The sequence below is a fragment of the Protomyctophum bolini genome (genome assembly GCF_963924005.1).
Source record: "Protomyctophum bolini genome assembly, chromosome: 3".
In the NCBI taxonomy this organism is placed as follows: Eukaryota; Metazoa; Chordata; class Actinopteri; order Myctophiformes; family Myctophidae; genus Protomyctophum; species Protomyctophum bolini.
In genome coordinates, this window is record NC_137864.1 from 16,653,645 (window position 1) to 16,675,491 (window position 21,847).

The following is a 21,847-nucleotide window of genomic DNA, read 5'->3' on the forward strand; positions in this document are numbered from 1 at the left end:
TGTTTCATTCATTCATACAAGGGGCCTTTTGTGGTGGTTCTGGACAACCGTGGGTCCGACCGACTAAAGGCTGGGCCAATGCACTCCCTGGGGTGGTGTGGAACGCCTGTGTCGAATTTGAAGTTGGTGGGTGAACGGTTCTCGAGTTATGTGGATTACAGAGACGTGGCACATTTATAGATATACTGTAGATGGCAGCAAAGTCTATGGACTTTTAATGTTTGTTTACACCAGTAAACGTCATGTGACGTCATGTGAAACAATATGAATACCAAAGGAGTGAGGCGCCCTCGATGACTTTGCACACGTGTGATTTTTTTCTTTTCTTGGATGAGAGTACTAAGAGTGGATGAGAGTACTAAGAGTGGATGTGAGAGTACTAAGAGTGGATGTGAGTACTAAGAGTGGATGTGAGAGTACTAAGAGTGGATGCGAGTACTAAGAGTGGATGGGAGTACTAAGGGTGGATGTGAGTACTAAGAGTGGATGTGAGTACTAAGAGTGGATGTGAGTACTAAGAGTGGACGAGAGTACTAAGAGTGGATGTGAGTACTAAGGGTGGATGTGAGTACTAAGAGTGGATGTGAGAGTACTAAGAGTGGATGAGAGTACTAAGAGTGGATGAGAGTACTAAGAGTGGATGTGAGTACTAAGAGTGGACGAGAGTACTAAGAGTGGATGTGAGTACTAAGGGTGGATGTGAGTACTAAGAGTGGATGAGAGAGTACTAAGAGTGGATGAGAGTACTAAGAGTGGATGAGAGTACTAAGGGTGGATGTGAGTAAGAGTGGATGTGAGTACTAAGAGTGGATGTGAGTACTAAGAGTGGATGTGAGAGTACTAAGAGTGGATGAGAGTACTAAGAGTGGATGAGAGTACTAAGAGTGTATGTGAGTAAGAGTGGATGAGAGTACTAAGAGTGGATGTGAGTACTAAGAGTGGATGTGAGAGTACTAAGAGTGGATGAGAGTACTAAGAGTGGATGAGAGTACTAAGAGTGTATGTGAGTAAGAGTGGATGAGAGTACTAAGAGTGGATGTGAGTACTAAGAGTGGACGAGAGTACTAGGAGTGGATGTGAGTACTAAGAGTGGATGTGAGAGTACTAAGAGTGGATGAGAGTACTAAGAGTGGATGAGAGTACTAAGAGTGGACGAGAGTACTAGGAGTGGATGTGAGTACTAAGAGTGGATGTGAGAGTACTAAGAGTGGATGTGAGTACTAAGAGTGGACGAGAGTACTAGGAGTGGATGTGAGTACTAAGAGTGGATGTGAGAGTACTAAGAGTGGATGCGAGAGTACTAAGAGTGGATGCGAGTACTAAGAGTGGATGTGAGTAAGAGTGGATGAGAGTACTAAGAGTGGATGAGAGTACTAGGGATGGGTCCGTTTAATCAATTAATCGATTATCGTTAATAGGACCCGAAATCGATTATGAAAATTATTAATCGATAATCGTTTTAAGGGTGGATGAGAGTAAGAGTGGATGTGAGTACTAAGAGTGGATGTGAGTACTAAGAGTGGACGAGAGTACTAAGAGTGGATGAGAGTACTAAGAGTGGATGCGAGAGTACTAAGAGTGGATGTGAGTAAGAGTGGATGAGAGTACTAAGAGGGGATGAGAGTACTAAGAGTGGATGAGAGTATTAAGAGTGGATGAGAGTACTAAGAGTAGATGAGAGAGTACTAAGAGTGGATGAGAGTACTAAGAGTGGATGAGAGTACTAAGGGTGGATGTGAGTAAGAGTGGATGAGAGTACTAAGAGTGGATGAGAGTATACTAAGAGTGGATGTGAGTACTAAGAGTGGATGTGAGTACTAAGAGTGGATGTGAGTACTAAGAGTGGATGAGAGTACTAAGGGTGGATGTGAGTACTAAGAGTGGATGTGAGTACTAAGAGTGGACGAGAGTACTAAGAGTGGATGAGAGTACTAAGGGTGGATGTGAGTACTAAGAGTGGATGAGAGTACTAAGAGTGGATGTGAGAGTACTAAGAGTGGATGTGAGAGTACTAAGAGTGGATGAGAGTACTAAGAGTGGATGAGAGTACTAAGAGTGGACGAGAGTACTAAGAGTGGACGAGAGTACTAAGGGTGGATGTGAGTACTAAGAGTGGATGAGAGTACTAAGAGTGGATGTGAGAGTACTAAGAGTGGATGTGAGTATGAGTCACATTCAACAGAAAACATGTGTATAGTTTATTGTAGCCTTTCTGTGACTTAATTTGCTGTAGGTCTGATATTTTCCCAAGAGATGTTCTATGCTTTCTAATTAGTTTTGAAATATTCCCTTCTCTATAATTAGGAGGCGCGATAAGATGTATCTAGAGAAATATGTTCTGGCCTGTAGCGTTTTTGTTGTTTGTCTTTCATTTCATACTTAAAGTAGAGGATTCAGAGCCAGTTTTGGAAGTACAGTTTTGGAAGTACAGCTTGTGTTTTTCCTGGAAAATCAAATTCAGAGAAAGATTAAACACATCATCAGCTCAATTAAGATACAAAATACAACTAATGATTAAAGATTAAACACATCATCAGCTCAATTAAGATACAAAATACAACTAATGATTAAAGATTAAACACATCATCAGCTCAATTAAGATACAAAATACAACACATGAATAACGATGGCTTTACTTTGCTCCACCTAATTTGAATCATACAATTATTTAAATATAATTGTCTTAATCACCAACTAAACGGGTACTTTATAGAGCAGCGTTTCTCAAAGTGATGATGCAAGGCCAGGAGGAGTGCCTCAGAGTCAGAATACTTTGATATTGGAATTGGAAAAAATTATAAATAAATGGTCAATTAAATTAATTCCCCTCAAACCTGTATGCAAATTAGATCCCACATAAAATGCCACATTCATTCAACCTGTGAAAAAGTTTGGGAACCACTGGTCTAGGGGATAAGTGGGGTTATTATTGCTATAGCTATTATAGTAAATGGTGCATTTACATAGCGCCTTTATATCCAAGGCGCTTTACATACTGTAGATGTGCATTACATTCACTCAATTCACACACATTCATAAACCGATGGCGGAAGAAACCATGCAAGGCACCAACCAGCACACCAGGGCTTCAGTATCTTGCTCAAGGACACTTCCACACTAACTCTGGGGGAGCCCGAGTTTGAACTGGCCACCTTGCAGTTACCATCCAGCCACTATACCGCTGACTGAGCCACCGCCACCCACATAGTCAGACTTTGTACAGAGAAGAATGTTTGATGATAATAATTAATAATACAGTGTCACAGGGATAAATAAATATTAATCTCGTACAAATTGGTGCTTGTTATCGAACTGACAGACGGCTACATATGGAGAATGACACATAACATACATACAGTAGACATACGTTGTGATTCATGTGGGAATGTGTGTGTGGGCGTGTTTGTCTGCATACATAATGCTTACAGATCTGAAGAGCTTATGCTGCTGTTGTTCTGGCTGATCCATGGGATCAACCAGGATCTAACAGACAGTTGCTCTTTGCCTGTGTGTGTGTGTGTGTGTGTGTGTGTGTGTGTGTCTGTGTGTGTGTGTGTGTGTGTGTGTGTGTGTGTGTGTGTGTGTGTGTGTGTGTGTGTGTGTGTGTGTCTTTCCTTCCTCCTGCAGAGAACACACACTCTCTCATACAATATTAAAAAATGATGCAGTTGATGAGGACATTTCACCTTAACGGCCAAAGCCAGACTACAGGTCCTTCCAACCAGACTCAGTCTTTCTCTGTGGTACCCTAATACGTTTCGTCCTCATTGTCTGAACTCTAAACCATGACACTCTGTCACATATCCTGAATGGCTGCTATGCATACAGTATAAGGGAATGTACATTGAACAGAATTGTTGACCTATTGGTGAAGGACATAAGTTCACATGTTTCAGCATCTGCTAAAATTTACAAGCACTCTTGTGTTTCAACTGCCATGTTCATGCACAATAATGAAAAGTATGCCTTTTTTAGATGTCAGTTAATTAAGCAGATGTTGTGACCATGGAAGAGGCATTCGTTACCAAGGTGCTAAAGTACCAATGTCTTAAGGATGCTATTATACAGCGTGGTTACAACATAATGTTGTTTAATGTAAACGTGTGTGTGTGTGTGTGTGTGTGTGTGTGTGTGTGTGTGTGTGTGTAGTTGATCCCAGTGCTAAGCCATCATCGTCAGAGGAGCAGATCAATGAGGAGGCATCAGAACTGGAGAAGAGGCTCAGCATGCTGTCTCAGTGCAGCAGACCCAGCAGCACAGGTAACAAACAGCCCAAGCTGTCCACTTTATTTAGGTGGGCTATGTACTTAGTCACTATTCGCCAATAGGTGTGTGTGTGTGTGTGTGTGTGTGTGTGTGTGTGTGTGTGTGTGTGTGTGTGTGTGTGTGTGTGTGTGTGTGTGTGTGAGAAAGACCTGGCTCGATGAAGTGAACGGAGGTGACGTATCAATGTACCTTATGTAGCAATGTCAAATGCTCGCTAACATAAATTGATGTACGATGAAAATTTCCACAATAGACTTGGCTGGCGACAGGGAATTTATAATTAGGCTACGCTCTAAACAAACATTAAAAGTCCATTATAGACTTGGCTGCCACATGATGTAATTTCAGAAAGCCATGCATCAATAATAATCATTTGAACTGGGGACCCCCGAAAAAATAAAAAATCACACCCGTGTGAAGTGAGGGGCGCTCTTATCATCATACATCATCGTACATCACATTCCGTGCTCAGCCAATCAAGTCATCACAAACGTCCGACCATTCACGTTTGCCGTCTTCACTTTTCTGCTCTCACTTTTATCTTCAATATATTGCTCAGCCAATCAAATCATCGCTATGGGGTGATCAGCCAATCATCAGCCAATGTTTGTGGTCACGTAAACACACAAAGCTGGGCATACTGTAGGAGGGGCTAGCATCCCTAAATAAATTACACCTGTTTGAAGTGAGGGGCGCTCCTATCATCATACATCATCATACATCTTCGTTCATCACAATGTTTGTGTTTACACAAACCCGGAAAGCTGGGCATAGGCGGGGCAAACACCCCTAAAAAATACATCATATCTGCGGACCCCCCCCCCGACAAGCTCTTGGAATTTCAGTTAATTTCATGTGGACGGATGCTATGCTGAAAGGTAGCCGTTTGAAGTCATGAATAGCACCAGAGTACAAAGGGTGCAGATTAAGAACAGCTGCACAAATTGGCGTCGTTGAGGTGCATGGCAATTAACAGTTTGTGTAGCGGGTGTGATTTAACACCAGAAGATATAAGATGATGCACCGTGTTGAAGATGACTGTAGACGTTGAGGGAGAGAAGAGGGACATAGAATCAGACAGACAGACAGACAGACAGACAGACAGAGTGATGTTGTCTTGGACCGTTTACAAAGCAGGAGGACCAAAGCGAGACCTGTACCGACATGCTGCTGTAGCAGTGAGGAACAAACTGTATTGCTTTGGTGGCGACTATGATGGATTGACCAACAACATCATGGAACAGATGGATGTCCATGTCTTCAACACAGTGTCTTTATGCTGGAAGAAGTTACCTCCAGTGAAACCTGGAAGAGGAGGATGCCAGTTAGAGGTTCCATCCAGGCGCTACGGCCACACAGCTGTGTTGGTTGAAGATACAGTCTACATCTGGGGAGGATACTGGAGAGAGGAGTACTACAATGTGCTTTATGCATTTGATGTCGACGCCCACAGATGGTTCAAACCCAGTGTTTCTGGGACTGTTCCAAAGGAGAGGTCCGGCCACTCAGCCTGTGTGTTGGAGAAGGTCATGTTTGTCCATGGAGGTTGGACCAAGCTGTCTGGATCCACTAATGACATGTACAAGTTGGACACCAGCACAATGGTCTGGTCTTTAATTAACACCAAAGTAACTCCATCACATCATTCATCATATCACTCTGCTACTATCATGGGGACAAAGATGTTTGTATTCGAGGGCTATATGGGTGCTATAGGGGGCTATAATGGGGGCGGCTGGAGAGGGGCTAGGTGCCAGGAGAGCATCAGTGTTTTTGACACAGAGACCAACGTCTGGCTGAACACAACTTCTGCACAGCTTCCAGAAATACGCTGGCGTCATCCAGCATTTGCCTACAATGGAGAGCTGTACATATTTGGTGGCCGGAACAATGATGTATGGAAATTCAGTCCAGAGACATTCTCCTGGAAGAAGGTTGAGCCCAAGGGGAAAGGACCATGTCCAATGTATAGCATGTGCTGTTGCATTGTAGGAGATCGTATCATCCTCTTTGGAGGAAGGAAAGGAGATTACACTATCATTGATGAGCTGTTCATCTTAGACTTGAATCCTAGTCTTAAGACATTATGTAAGCTAGCAGTTATTCAGTACGCTCTGGACCAATCAGAACTCCCACACAACATCAGGTGGGAACTGGTAGCAATGACGACCAACAACAGAATAAATAACATGAGTGTGCTCACTGCCGACAAGCTCACTAAAAGAAGGAAAATCACACCCTGTGTGAAGAGAGTGGTGCAACTCTGTGTGGGGGTCCCCGGGGGTCCCCGGAAGTTCCAGACCCACAGGACCATGACCAGGGTGCCGGCCCGGTTCCGGCAAGCCGCCCCACTTCCGAAACGGTAGAGAAATGAGAGAGTTACCATGTGGGGGTCCCTCTACTGTACTGTACTGTCACTGTACTGTACTGGCACACCCGAAATCATCATATACAGTTAATATGCGTGTTTGTGTGTGTGTGTGTGTGTTAGGTTGCGCACAGGTGGTGAAAAACAGCCATGCTGTTTTCGTGCTCACACCCTAAAAGAAAACCTGGCACCCCTAAAAGAAAACCTTACGAACACACCCCCGGTGTTCGTAAGGTTAAACCTTACGAACACACCCCCGGTGTTCCCTAAAAGAAAACCTTACGAACACACCCCCGGTGTTCGTAAGGTTAAACCTTACGAACACACCCCCGGTGTTCCCTAAAAGAAAACCTTACGAACACACCCCCGGTGTTCGTAAGGTAAAGAAAACCTTACGAACACACCCCCGGTGTTCGTAAGGTTTTAAAATCACACCCCTAAAAGAAAACCTTACGAACACACCCCCGGTGTGACAGAAAAGAGACAGCTAGGGCTGCATGGGATCCATCAATCAAACCAAACCAAAACAGAGATTAGACGTTTGTCTCATGGGAACCAAACTAGTGAAAATAGCCGATCTACAAGCGCACAACGTGTTGCTTGGCTCCGCTTTGTTAGATTGTAGATTGGCTATTAATCATTATTATTTTTAGATTTCTTAGATTTCTTAGATTTTTGTTTGTTTTTAAATTATTACACAAAAGAAATTGGGGGAATATATATATATTGTATGACACATTTGTAAAATAAAAATATCTTAAAAAAAGGAAGGTCATGCACACTCCAGGGAATAGAGACGGACAACTTATACAATATATATATATATATATATATATATATATATATATATAAATAAAAAAGTAGGAAAATAACGTTTTACTCCTGTGTGACCCATACAAATTGACCCGTGACCCACAACAAATAGGCCCCTCCCCACTGTTTGGGAAGCAGTGATGGATCAATAACCTGTGACCTCTGACCCTTCACAGCCTCCACCTACAGCGGCAACACCTCAGTCGCCGGGGACGACCACAGCAGCGTGTCCAGCTCCTCCTCCAGCCAATCAGACGCCAGCTACGGCAGCGGCCGGCTTCACATGATGTGGCCCGAGGCCACCGTCTCCTCCAGCCGGTCCTCCTACTTGTCCACCGAAGCGCTGTCGGCCGGTGGTCCTCCTTCCTCCGCGGCGAAGGGGTCATCCGGGACCAATCAGGACGAGAGGCTTTACGCCGCCGTCATGGGAAGCGCCGTGATTGGCACGACGACGTCGTCGTCCTCCAAACAGCTCCGCGGACTCCTGGACAGCGGGCGACAGAGCTCGCTGGACAGTGGGATTGGGATCGTCGCTTCGGGCAGCCAATCGTCCTACAGCGGGAGCTTCTCGTCCTACACGGGAAGCCTGGACACAGACAGTCAGGGCGGAGGGGAGGAGTTTGGCTCCGTGGCGAGCCTTCCTCCGCCTCCGCCTCCTCATCCGCCTCCTCCTCCGTCTGTAGATATTCCACAGCGTCATTCTGCCAACAACACCTCCTGCTCCTCATGCTCTTCTAGACCGAGCTCGAGTGCCTCCTCTAGTACCCCTCGTAGGCACAGCGAGGAATACCAGAGCCCGAGCATGCTCATGCTGCAGTACGACGTCCCCAGGAGGCTGGTCCAGGGCCTTAAGGACGCCCCTGCAGGCGGTCAGGGCCTAAAGGACGCCCCTGGCGGTCAGGGACTCGGACTGTGCCACAACGGTCCTGCAGAGCGCAGAGCCACCATGCAACGCTCCCTCTCCTGGGGCAGTGAGAGGGCGCTCTCTGTGGCAAGTGTGGAGAGGTGCACACCCAGGCCGGCATTATTGCTCACAGATGGTGCAGTCTGTGAAATAACACAGGTAACCATGATCTGTCCCTTTTTTTTTTAAAGGTAGAGCTAGGGCAGGATTAGAGAACTCTAGTTTAATGTGGGCCCAGTCATAAATGACTGTCATTGTAATGCAAATGAAATTAGAGATATACTGTAGCTCTGCTTAACTACTGTATCGTCAATGGTAACCACTTTGGTAGCTAAACAGACAGAAAGACGTTCTGCACATCGGATTACATTTGGTAATGTTAAATAAGGCTGAAAAAAGGCTAAATTATTTGTGTTTTGTTCACAGCACACACCACCTGACAAATGACCCTTGATACTTGATATTGATGAAATAAAATTGTTTAATGCAATGCATGTGTTAATATGGCTCAAACGGACAATATGATAGGCAGGAGTGTGGACGTGTGTGGACATGTGTGGACGTGTGTGGACGTGTGTGGACATGTGTGGACGTGTGTGGACGTGTGTGGACGTGGCAGACACCCCTGGCTTAAGTGGTATAATATAGAATGAATTAACTCCATTCTCCAGTACCCGCACAGACTAATCCTCCCTTATGTCTTAACGTTTTATTTTTATGTACATGTAGGAGTGAAGGATTGACATTACAGTACATAAACTAACCATGTAGGGCATTATGTGCGCGTACACCGTACAGCATGCATGTTAAGATCTTGGAATGTAACAATAACCATTGACCACCACCAGACTGGACGCGTTTTTCGGCGCTGCTAAAAATCCGAAAAACACAGCAGTGTGCAGGGACCTTAAGAGTACATTTTTCCTCCTGTCTCTGACATAGGCTGCTCTGAGTCTGACACATCTCTGCTCACATCTATATTCCATAATCCTCTCGTCCTCACTGTTTTCTGATCCTCGCAATTATCTGAGATAATTGCAATTGTTTTGCATAATCGTCATTTTATCAACTTATCAACGTATATCAAGTATAAAATCATTTAATGTCAGTCATTTATTTGTATATTTAAGATATTTGTCATAGCTGCCCTGTGCATGTTGTGATTATGAAGCCTACAAACCAAATTAAATCGTCAACTTAAATGTGTAATCGTGACAGTCCTATATATTTTTTAAATCCTCTCCTTGCCCTCGGTCCGCCCATTTCTGTCTGCAGCCAACAGCGGCTGACAGCTACTGTCTTCCCCAGCCATACATCAGACATTAACTAACAACTCTTTCACTTTTCGGCATTACACCGGCCATTAGGCCCATTACTTTTCATTGTTGCGAGTCCCCAAGACTCCCCATGCTACGTTGGCAATGAATCCCTGCTACATTGAACCACTGACCTTGACTGAACTCCACTACTTCATTGTGTCCCCGTGCAGTGCAGTCCTGATGTCGACAACTACATCACCGCGGAGCAGTGGCGATCGGCGAGGAACAGAGGCCTCACGGAGGTAAGATGATTTAGAGAGGACTCACACAAGGCCACAGTTTCACTGCTAAACCCCGAGGCAAGCTTATCTTTTGGCAGGTGCAGTAGTGTGGAACATGTCTTAACAGAATCAAGTCTATCCCTACCCTATGTGCCATGGGGAAAAAAAAATATTATAAAAACTCTTGAGCAGTAGAAATGCAATGGTAGTTTGAGCCGTGGTTGGTTTGTATAATGTGGGACTGATTTCTCTATATCATGCCATTTTACTTTTGGTATTTCTTTATTGGTTGATTTTATAAATTCGATCAACTCTAGTTTATTAAGTCCCAGTTGTATTCAGTATACGTTGCAAAGCACAAAACAACATTTTACATTTTTACAAAACAAAATGAGCAAACACTGTTTCACAAAACTAATTAGCAAGTCTGAACACAACTTGGTAAAGGGTAGGTTCAGACTCTAAATGCCCACTCGATGTCTTTGATAGCTTTGTTTATGGTAGAGTACTTAGTTTTTAATTGTTTTTGATTAATTCATGAGAAAACACTACTTGAATGAATGAACTAATGTGAAGGGCGGTGTGGGTAGAACACTTCCGCGAGAGAAAGAGACAGACAGCCCTTGAATAATCTGTCTTTGAATAATAACGACCACACTGGTTCACAGAATTGCACTCTACCAAACAAACAAAACTTTCCAAAAAAACACACAGGAGGCTGTAATACAGAAAAAACATTCCAACTAAGCAAAATGTTCTAATAAACGTTGTACTGTAGATGTGCAACTTATAATGGTATAGTTCTCAGTGGTGAAAAGTAACCAGTAAGTACAATTTTGAGGAGCGTTTACTTGGAGTATTTAAAATGTCCACTACATCTTAGAGATAAATTATGCTTTTACTACACTACATTTATTTGAAAACTGAGAACCGACAGAGATTCCACCCTGAGCAAGCAATTTTGTGACAGTGGTAACGAAAAACTTTCCCCTTAACTGGAAGAAACGTCAAGCAGAAGCTGACTCTAGGGTGGGTGCTGGGCGGACATCTGCCTCGACCGTGTCGGGGGAAAGAAAGAGAGAGAAGGAGAGACGTAGAGGTATATACAGGCAAATACAAGTAGTAGCAATAGCAATAATAATACATGTAATAGTGTAAGATAATATATCGCAGTTAACTATGAAATCGTATATTTACTGTCAGTCAGTCAGTCAGTCAGTCAGTCAGTCACACCAAATATATACAGTATGGTCATGCCCCGTGACATCACGTGATGTCATCAATATTAAGCCCATATATGGAGATCCCTGATGTCAATATTGGCCAGCAACTCAACATCTCACCTCAAACCATTAGATCTCCATATACAGTATGGAGCTGACCTGTTCTGACATTCCATATGTTGATCCTTGCCCATCCATCCTTCCTCTTCGATGTCTCCCTTTTGACTGAAACCCCATCCATTTAAACTCTAGACGGCCCAAAGTTATTAGTGCAGCCGCGCCCGGTAACCGGCGAAAACTAGAGTTCTCAACAGGTCGTAAAATTAAGGCCCCGGCCCTACCTGTGCCCTCATCAAACCCTGTACACTCAAGACACTGCCCTTGCCCCTGCTGCCACTGCCACTTAGATCTCCATGTATGGAGCTTACCTGTTCTGACATTGACCTCATCAAACCCTGTACACTAAAGGCTTAGTTAGGTAATATATTGTGGTATAGTATAAGAATGATGGTTGCCTCCACAGTGAATGTAATGCACATTGTAAAGTGTGTTTGATAAAGGTGGAGCGGATTAGAAGGATTGTCCTCAGTTGTGCTTGCCGAACAGCTGTCCCGAACTCCTTGTATCTCCAATAAGATGTTCCAGTTAGCTGCAACACACATTTGAAGAAAGGTTGGCTTCAACTTCAAAAACTATACTACAGTACTTAAAAGCATGATATATTAAAATATGGAGCAATTCTCCGCAGGTATGTATGTATCGTATTTAGTTGGCTGGGGATAATTCCCCTCTGAGAAACTACAAACAACCAAATGGCAATTAATTAATGGAGGGAGATATTACAGACTGCATCTCTCCACCAGATGAGGCGCCACTATTTAGTTCACTTGTTCACAGCTTCGTCTGGCGGAGTCAGGTTACATCAGGTTGATATGAATAAGCAGCGAAGACCCGTGGTCAAACCACCGGTACACTATGCTTCATGGCTCGCATAAATAAAAACAAAGCTATGATGACTAAAATCAAGACTAAATATATTGACTATTTCGTCAACAAATAATAACTAAATGGTGCATTTGCCATTTATATAGCGCTTTATCTAAAGCGCTTTAGATTCTGCATTACATTCATCCATTCACACACCGATGGTGGAGGAAACCATGCAAGGCACCAACCTGCATATCGGGAGCAATTATGGGGTTCAAGGACACTTTGACACTATAACTCTGGGTTCCGAGATGGAACTGGGAACCTTGCGGTTTCCATTCGGCTGCTCTACCAGCCACTCTACCCCCTGACCTGAGCTGCTCTACCCCTGACCCCTGACCTGAGCTGCTCTACCAGCCACTCTACCCCCTGACCTGAGCTGCTCTACCCCTGACCCCTGACCTGAGCTGCTCTACCAGCCACTCTACCCCCTGACCTGAGCTGCTCTACCCCTGACCCCTGACCTGCTCTACCAGCCACTCTACCCCCTGACCTGAGCTGCTCTACCCCTGACCTGAGCTGCTCTACCCCCTGACCTGAGCTGCTCTACCCCTGACCCCTGACCTGAGCTGCTCTACCCCTGACCCCTGACCTGAGCTGCTCTACCAGACCCTACCCTGACCTGAGCCGCCCACTACCCAGACTAAAATATTCGGAAGGGACTAGTGGAGAAGAGATCCAGTAAAACTAAAAGATAATTTTAGTAATTTTATGTCCATTGCTCTCAATGGTGATTAAATAAAGGTCAATACAAATTAAAATAAATGTTTGGTTGCGCTCTGGTGTTGCGCTTTGAAAAGAATAAATAGCAAATCTATAAGCTCACAACATGTCGCGCTGCGACTGCCTTGTGAGCTTGTAGATCAGCCATTACGATGCCATCAAGGCTGATCACCAACATACAGTACATTTCAGTCGACTACCTTAAATCAACATGTAGATTTAGTCTACTAATATCTTATGATATTTGGTCGACAAAACTAGACTAACACAAGCATTTCAGACCACTAAAATATGACTAAAACTTAACATAATTAAAAAATACTAGGACTAAAACTAAATCAAAATGTGCTGTCAAAATCAACACTGCATGCAGGGTTTAGCATTCAGAACTCGGACATAATTAACATTTCACAGGTTCTGGATTTGTTTCCATACACGTACACTATATGGCCGGGTTTCATATGAGGTTCTCTCAGAACATAATTTGGGTCACAGAATGGCCTGGACTTCATATTTGGGCATGCCTCACACAATCTCCATATATGGGCATACATTTGGAGTTTTTTTGTCCACCATACAGTGGTAGCTTGTGGTTTACTTGGCCACCTACTGGCAGCCGAGATTGGAGTTGGGCTGATCAGTCTAGTGGTTTGCGAGATTAGCCATGGAATAGCTCTCTCTCTCTCTCTCTCTCTCTCTCTCTCTCTCTCTCTCTCTCTCTCTCTCCTAGCCATAAAACCAGTGGCATATAGGCGAGGTATCTCTAAACATTTTTATATAATATGATGAAAAAAGAGGGGTACTGTAACTGTAGCAAATGGTTTGCCGCCCACCACCTCCTGAAACAGGTTAGGCACTGACTGTATAGCATAATTTTCCAAAAAGAATATTATGACATTAGAAATGAGACTTTAAACTAGTGACTGGAAGCAGAAAGTATTCATGACCATGTTTATTAAGGTAATGCAGTCTAGGTGAAGTTGGGCCCAAATACATGGATCTCTATGGAGCTATGGGGTTTTTTGAGCCCAATGACAGCGCCACAACAGGCCATTATATGAATTTTCAGGAAATCCCGATTTTCCTTAGTGGCATCACAAAATATCTGTCTGACTGCCCCCCTGCATTGGACAAACACACTTTTCCTAGGCCGACAGTAAATGTTCTCTTATAGCGAGAAGCACACCACCGCATACCTCAAAAGAAAGCTACATTTGTCCACTCCAATTTATAAATATTCCATTCTGGAGATAATTATCTTTATGTAACACCTGCTTTTGTAGTGACAGGCTCATCTTGAACAGAAGCCGAGTTAGGAGCTGTTTTATGTCAGACGTTGACAGGCAGTTTTAAAAATAAATAGAAAAGAATCCTACGGTATGCATTCTATACACCGAATGAAAGTCCTGAATGTCTACTTTTACGAGGAAAAGGTACACATTTGATCCCATTTACCTTTCGTCGCTAAATGGCTTTTGTATATACGATCTAAAGAATGAGCATATGGGACTGAGGGAACATCTTGGAGCTACTGTTTTGTTTATTTTTTATGAAGATTATGATGATGACGGATCAAGTAGACGCCCGTCGGGCAGATGGAACGATGCGAAGACACGTTGTCATTATTTATCCATCTATGTACGACGTACGTGTCTGTCGCTGTGTATCGTTCCAACTTGACTCGCCGAGGGACGGTGGTGTTGCTGACTTGTTGTTGCTGACTTGTAAAGTCAGTAACAACAGCGGCGCGCGCGTCTTTACATTGTTTTTAGGATTGATTTTAAAAATCTTTTACTTGTGTATAAAGCTCTCAATGGTCTCGCACCTTCCTACCTACATGACTGCCTGCCTAAATATGTCCCAAACCGCCCCCTAAGGTCTTCCACTGCTGGCCTGCTCGCTTTGCCTAAAAAAATGGCAACTAAAAAATACGGGGAAGCAGCTTTTTGCTTCTACGGGCCGTCTGCATGGAACAAGCTCCCACTGTACCTTCGTCAGGCAGCCTCTGTAGACATTTTTAAAGCACAGCTCAAGACCCACTTGACACTTCTACATGAATTTCATGTCATGAAAGGTGCTATACAAATAAAGTTTTATTATTATTATTATCCTGTTCTCCACTATCTATACCAGTGGTTTTCAACCCTTTTCGTATCAAGGTCCATTATTTATTCAGCCTTTGAGACACCGACCACCATTTGAAGACATTTAGGCGCCTCTCAGACCCCAAACGAAAGAATATTTTGTATTTTGCAATAATGGAACTCTTGAGAGCGTAACATTTCACACTCAAGAGTTAAAGATTTACTCTGTACAGTAGATTCTACTGTAATAAGGGTCCATTTGGTTACCAACTCTCCATTTAGCTGGGGACCACCTGGAACCTCCTCAAGGACCACTGGTGGTCCCGGGCCACTGGTTTAAAACCACTGATCTATAATATGTATGGTAAGTGTGGGACAGGGAGTTGGGATGGCTCGGTCCTATTTGGGTACATGCATGACCAATTTGTAGACGACCTTGAAGACTCTAAAATGCACTGGCTCATCGGTTATACGGCAGGCCATATTCCACGACCTATTTAATCCACATTATGTGGTTAAATACTTTGGTATTGGTAAGCACTTTGGTTCGACCTTGGTCGTTGGAAATGTGCTATACAAATTAAGTTTGAATTGATTTGATGAAGAGATTTAGTGCAGAGGGCAAGAAAACGTTCAGACCTAATACAGACAGCCCTGGGGTTAGGTTGGGGTCGCAATTCTGGAATGGCATCATTATTTTGGGGTCAGGAGCTGAAAGGTTTGGAAACCCATGCTCTCCAGATCAATAAATAATTGATAGATTATGTACATATTTACTAGCCTGGCTTCAGCCCTGAACCGCTTGCCTTGGCAATTAAATAAATATATGTTCTGACTGGCGAATAATGAAGTGAAACAAAATGGAAATTTTTAAATGGAGTGTCAAGGCTACATACTGTATTTAGAGTATACAGCCATACTTTCACACATGGGTAAACGGATAAAGCAATAGTTTGCTTTCTTTAATAATACAGTGTTCTGTTCTGCAAATGTCTTTCACTGAAATGTTGATTTCTGACATTCTCTTAAAAGTGGCGAAGAAAGAGTATAACCATCTGTATTTTATTCTTTAGGCTACAAACCTTCCAGAGTCAGAGTCGTCGCAACCCAGCGCACATACACCAGGTTGGTGCACGGCACGCATGAATGAGCCGAATGAATGTTGGGTCGTACGGTGTTGACAAGGGAACCATGGCAAAGCTGCACGAATACAAAAAAATGGGTTAGACTTTACAGTCTAATTGGTGTCTGTACTTTCTCAGACATCTGTCTCTTCGTGAGGGAGCCGGGAGACGAGGGCAGTGATGCTTCTTGTGATGCCGGCAGCACGCTGGAGGGTCCGGAGGAGAGCTCTGCACATTCTTACCTGCTTACCGCCTCCACCCCCCCGCCTCCACTGTGCACGCTAAGCCTCCAAAGACAGCCATCAGCCCCTGGTAAGAACATGATCCCACCATTTTACTTGCAAGTAATGTCCCAAAATGGCCATACACCGTAGGCATAATACCGCTATGTAAATGTGTATTTTTTGCCCCGAGAGGCCTAATATCTCCCTTAATTGGCTGGGAAAGCGGTGGATATTTGGTTTCCCGCATGCAGATTTCAATCCAGGTGTTTATTTAATGAGTCTAGTAGTCTCTCTAGTCTAGTCTAGTTTGAAATGGACATTCCATTTTCCGGTGGTGGGAAATGTACTCAAAATTAGTAGTAACTTGTATCAATACCGCATTGTGAAATACTCTGTTAAGTTAAAGTCTGGAATGAAAATAGAAAAAAGAGTAAAAAGTGTTGATCTTAAAATACCAAATAACTAATAAGTAGTAATTGTACAGAATGTCCCATAGTGTATAAAAATCTTTTGAAAATAGCAGATCTACAAGCTCGCGATGCAACACATTGTGAGCTTATAGATCTGCTATTTTTAAATTGCCAAAGTGTATAGGGCTGAATTGGTGAATGTATGTTTTGTAATACAATCTACAAAGTAACTTAAATGTATATTCAGTGATTTCACTTCAAAAAACCTTATAGGTTTCGTTTTTGGCTAGCGGACCGGGTTTTTTTCCAAATCACCCAAATCACTGAATGCTCCTTTATATTAAATGTCATCCCGCAGCGCCAGTTCTGCTTACCAAAAGTGGCCCACTGGTACAGAACATGATTAAATGTACTAAGTGTACTTTACCCCACTGTCCGTTTGGATCCTGTTTTATAGGTCCGAGGTCAAGCTACGAACAGAACGATGTGTCCAAGAGAAGAGACCTCAGGCTGGATGAATACAGTATGTCCACATACCTTCATTTTTTCATAATTCTTTTTTTATCCCACAATTTTGTAACACATTTTTTCCACCCAGTGTCAATTATGTAATGTAATCCTGGGATCTACACTCCCTCTGCCAACCTGGGGAGAGCAACGGACTGACCTCATGCTTCCTTCAATGCATGAGGAGTCCAAGCCGCTTCTTTTCACCTGAGAGGGGGAAGTTTCCCTAGGTTGGACGTAGCGCGTGGAAGTAACACGTTATTCCGACCAGTTCCTTTCCCCTCCATCAGGCGCCCCGGCTGACCGGAGGGAGTTAGTTTAGAGACCATGTTCTTTGTGAGGGTACCTACCCTAGGGGACACGGGGAGAACATGCAAACTCCACCTATTCTAACAATAATAGTCTACTGAACAGGCGCCCTGGCTGGTCAGGGGGAGGCAGTCCACATACCTTCTATCTACATCAGTGTTTCTCAGCGGGGCCGCTATACCACCCCCCAGGGTTAAGCGTTTAGGGAACACTGGGGGTGTTTTGCTAGAAGCAATATTATTTCTGAAAGGGGAGCATTGATTGAGGATTTACTGATTTCCTATATGCCAGTTTAATGGTCAGTGTCATGTCAGTAACATGGTCGAGTTGTTTTCAGTTGTTCCATTGCATTCTGAATGATCATATCAGGCCAAGCTAGCTTTGGCCAAGCTGGTAGGATCTACAAGCTTGCGCGTTGTAAGCTTGTAGATTGGCTATTTTCAGCATGCAACCAAGTGTAAAATCGTACAACGCCATCAAGGCGCAATGTCTACTAAAACTAGACTTTTAAAACACAAACATTTCAGGTGACTAAAACCAAATGAAGTTTTATTCAAAATGTGCTGTCAAAATCACAGTATCAACACTGATATGGAGACACAATGACCAGCCCCTCCTATTAAATTTTTTTTCGAACTTTTCTGTACCACCCTCATTGAGAAAAACTACTTTAATCCTTTGTTCCCTCAGCCCTATGTTACTTCACATCAGGTGTTTTCAACCTTTTTGAAATTAAGTGCCATGTTTTTATTTTCTAGTCAGAGTGCCATGTCAACATACATTTTAATGACACCAATAAAAACAATCCAACATATTTTTATTATTTAATATTTCCCCTTCCTAAAATATCATTAGATCATTAGACTCCACCACCAGACTCCCAGTCATAGTTTTAATGAATGTAGAATTATGTGCAGGATTTAATTTACATACAAATGTCAGGGACTTAATTTGCCAATGATGATAACCCTCTTTTGTGCCAATGCTGGCACCGGTGCCAAAGGTTGCCTACCCCGGCCTGCTTTACATGATTCCGCAGTCAGCAAAGCTGCCACGTACGTTCTCAGTCATTTTGGAACCTAAAAAAAAAGCACCCAATATTAATAATATACTGTATGCTTCTCTTTCTGCTCTAGGGACATTTTTGCAGTCTTCGCATGAAGCTCCTACCTCTTTTTCCCCGGCCACCAGACTGTTCAGCAGCTACAGTGCCAATTATGTCAACATCCCTATTAGCCCCATGGCAGCTAAAGCCAGCAGAGAACTTCTCTACATGGAACTGGATCTGCATGAGCGCCGCAGAACGACAGCTTCTGCGCTGAGCCCCGGCGCCAACGCCGTGCGAGGTAACACTTTGGAGCTGTGCAGACCCAGTAAGAACACTGTCCCTAAAATTGCAATTTTGGAATTGCTTGTTTTTGATTTGATTTTATTAGACGTCTTGCAGGATGGAAAAACACAGTTACATCATGTTCATCGAAGAAACGTCAAGGATACAAACAGAAAGAAAGTCTTTCGACTTATTTCCATTGTGGTCCTTTTGGTCTGAGACAAACAACATTGCAACAATATACAGTCAGTACATACAGGCAATGCAGTACACCAATAAATAAAACAATCTAGAGCTACAGTACACTACCTACAGCGTAAATACATTGAATCATATAACTAATATAAGTGTCAAGTGAACATACTGTATACTGCAACATCTGCAACATTTTCGAAAAGCAGTCAGATCACAGATTTACAGATTTTTTTTCATTCATGGCCCAGGCCTACATGGTTTCTTTGGTAACTGTTTTATGTCAGCCTTTCCTACCTCACGGCAAACGTTCTGACATTTACAGCTGTCCATTTTTGTCACATGCTGTTATATAAAAGCACATTTTGGAAATGTTTATTTACATATTCATAGTACATTCCCAATACCATTTAGCCGTTAATTATGGATTTTTGGTATGACTAGGGTTTTACAGTACTACTTACGGAAATGAACTAGGCATGCAGCTATAACTCCATCATTAGTGAAGCAGCCACAGTACAAATAATGTAAATGATTACTAACACCATGACAGGCTACGCAGAATATATATCTACTGTCAGGGAGAAACCACCTATTAACTCCAAAATGTACATTTTTCATACGGTACTTTTCATCGGTTATTCTTTTTACATAATGTAAAGGGTGTTCAGTTATAGCATTGATTTATGGGGAAAATGGTCATATCTGCCCATGTGCAATTTGTGATTACGAAGCCTAAATACAAACAAAAATACAGGTTGTAACGTTCCCAAAACACAATTGACTCGTTAGTCGTAATCATTAATGCGCCAATGAATCATCAACGTTAAATGTGTAATGGTGACACCCAAAGGTCGTGACCTCAGTGTTCCCTGCTCTTCCCCTCCAGGAGGAGGCTCCATCAGGTACGCCCACATCGACCTGGTTGCCATGGAGACGGCCCAGAGAGTGGGGGCGGAGCATGCCCAGGGCCGAGAGGACAGACTGCCTCAGCTGGAGGGCCGGAGGAGAGCTGCTCCGAACTGACTTCACCTCGTCTTTGTTCAGTAAATACTTACAGCTTCTTTTTGTTTGAGTAGTGTAACCACTCCAAGGAACAGCAATGTCCCTATGTCCATCCCTATATGTCCCTATGTTTAGAGTACCAACAGGGGGCGCTGTTGCACCACTCACTTCAGACTGGTCTGATTTCTTTTTTACTACAAAGGGTCACCTTTGGACCTTCCTTACCCGGAAACTTGAACCTGTGAAGTTCTGTGATGTTTTTCTTTTGTTCACATTTCAATTATGAATCAGAACTACTGAGGGTACTCATACAAAAAAAAGTCAGTCTATTTATTATTATATATTTTTTCTACCATTTTTGGAAACATTTTGAAAGTAGGCTATAACTTCTGGGTTCCCAGTATCGCTTCTGCGTTTTACAGAGTGCCCCTGAGTAACAGTAAAAAAAATCCGTCGAGCCTCTTATAGATTCTAAAAGGTGCTGTGACCGGCAGTTTTATTTCCTCTCCTGCAACTCCACTCGTTGCCAAAATGCCATGAAGTGGGTGTTGCGAGAGCAGCATTGGAGAGGGAGGCAGAGAGACTCTGTCACCACCTGTTATAGTGGAGGCGTGGACATTTTGGATACCGATTACTGGTTTTCTAAGACAAAACTACGAGGAAACATCAATCCAAATGATGCACACTTTGGTTGGTTGGAGGTTTCTACCAGTACGGGCACCACTGAGCCAAATCAAGGACATGCATGGAAGATAGCTTTTTACACACTGGCACATAAAGCTGTTCATAATATGAACAGGAATGTTGTTTCCACATAGACAATTCTTTTTAATTAACTCAAATATATATTTGGTGTGTTGCTCTCCTTTAACTTAACATTAAACGCTAGTCGAGTTATATCCACATGCTTAGGTGTATGTCCTATACTTCTACCAAAGTAAACATTTATTTTCACTTTGCATCCGCCTTACTAAAATCTCTCAAGGCGAGCCACTAAATAACTCTACATTTTGGAGTAAGACAAAGACCTGTGTTTGTTGATACAGTTTGGAAATGCCGAGGGCACTTTTAAAAGTTAATTCAAAGTTAAAAAGTTTAAAAGTCACATTATTTTACCGGACAGTTTGTGAAACCATTCCAAGTTGGAGGAGAACATGAATGGTACATTGGAGATGTCTAAAGTCTCCTAGCTCCCCACATTGAAGCTGCACTATGTAACTTTTACCCCGGATTTGTACCTGGTCTCCTCCTGCGCAAGTGCTGAAATGTTACCATTGAGCATAGAGCCTGCCTTCAGATAAAACCATAACAACCACCCCAATTTACAGATTACATTGCATTGTATTAACATACCCCACCATACAAATTGGACAAAATTACAGTTTATTCATGAAAAAGGTTACACAGTGTCGTTTTAAGGTAGACAAGATCCAGCAATCTAAGCGACCATTCCACATCGGTAAGTAATCGGTTGAAATAAGCTGCTCAGATACTGTACACAGTACAATTCACATACCGGTATGTATTCAGGCCCATGTGGCCAGTGTGTGTGTGTGTGCGTGCGCGCATTTGACCATATTCAAACGGTGGCCATATTTGGTGATGGGAAACCTCACATAGACAGAGTATGATGTAAGAGCAGGGGTCAACATGTCCGTACACATTTTAGATTCTCTTTTTTTACACACCATTGTAATGTTTTGTATTTATTTCACAAGACCCAATTACTGACACTATGGCATATTAGGAGTCCCGACTAGTAACTCGGAGTGTACACATGGAAAAGATTGACAAAATATGTCCACCACAAGCCAGCATGTCGATGACCACCGTGTCCA

The 21,847-nt window shown here is 43.0% G+C and overlaps 1 protein-coding gene across 2 annotated transcripts in view; it reads left to right on the forward strand.

The window, feature by feature from the left end:
- The window catches only part of dok7b (docking protein 7b), a 42,541-nt gene extending 20,736 nt beyond the window's left edge, over positions 1 to 21,805 (forward strand). The window contains exons 7-14 of one of the 2 annotated variants that reach the window (XM_080759459.1): positions 4,150 to 4,260; positions 7,624 to 8,510; positions 9,841 to 9,912; positions 15,982 to 16,033; positions 16,171 to 16,344; positions 17,124 to 17,189; positions 18,619 to 18,855; positions 19,894 to 21,805. In XM_080759459.1, coding sequence (XP_080615585.1) covers positions 4,150 to 4,260; positions 7,624 to 8,510; positions 9,841 to 9,912; positions 15,982 to 16,033; positions 16,171 to 16,344; positions 17,124 to 17,189; positions 18,619 to 18,855; positions 19,894 to 20,030 — 1,736 coding nt within the window. In that variant the 3' untranslated portion in view covers positions 20,031 to 21,805. The remainder of the gene's footprint in view (positions 1 to 4,149; positions 4,261 to 7,623; positions 8,511 to 9,840; positions 9,913 to 15,981; positions 16,034 to 16,170; positions 16,345 to 17,123; positions 17,190 to 18,618; positions 18,856 to 19,893) is intronic. The other variant, XM_080759460.1, reaches the window with a different exon arrangement.
- Positions 21,806 to 21,847: the final 42 nt, after the last annotated feature.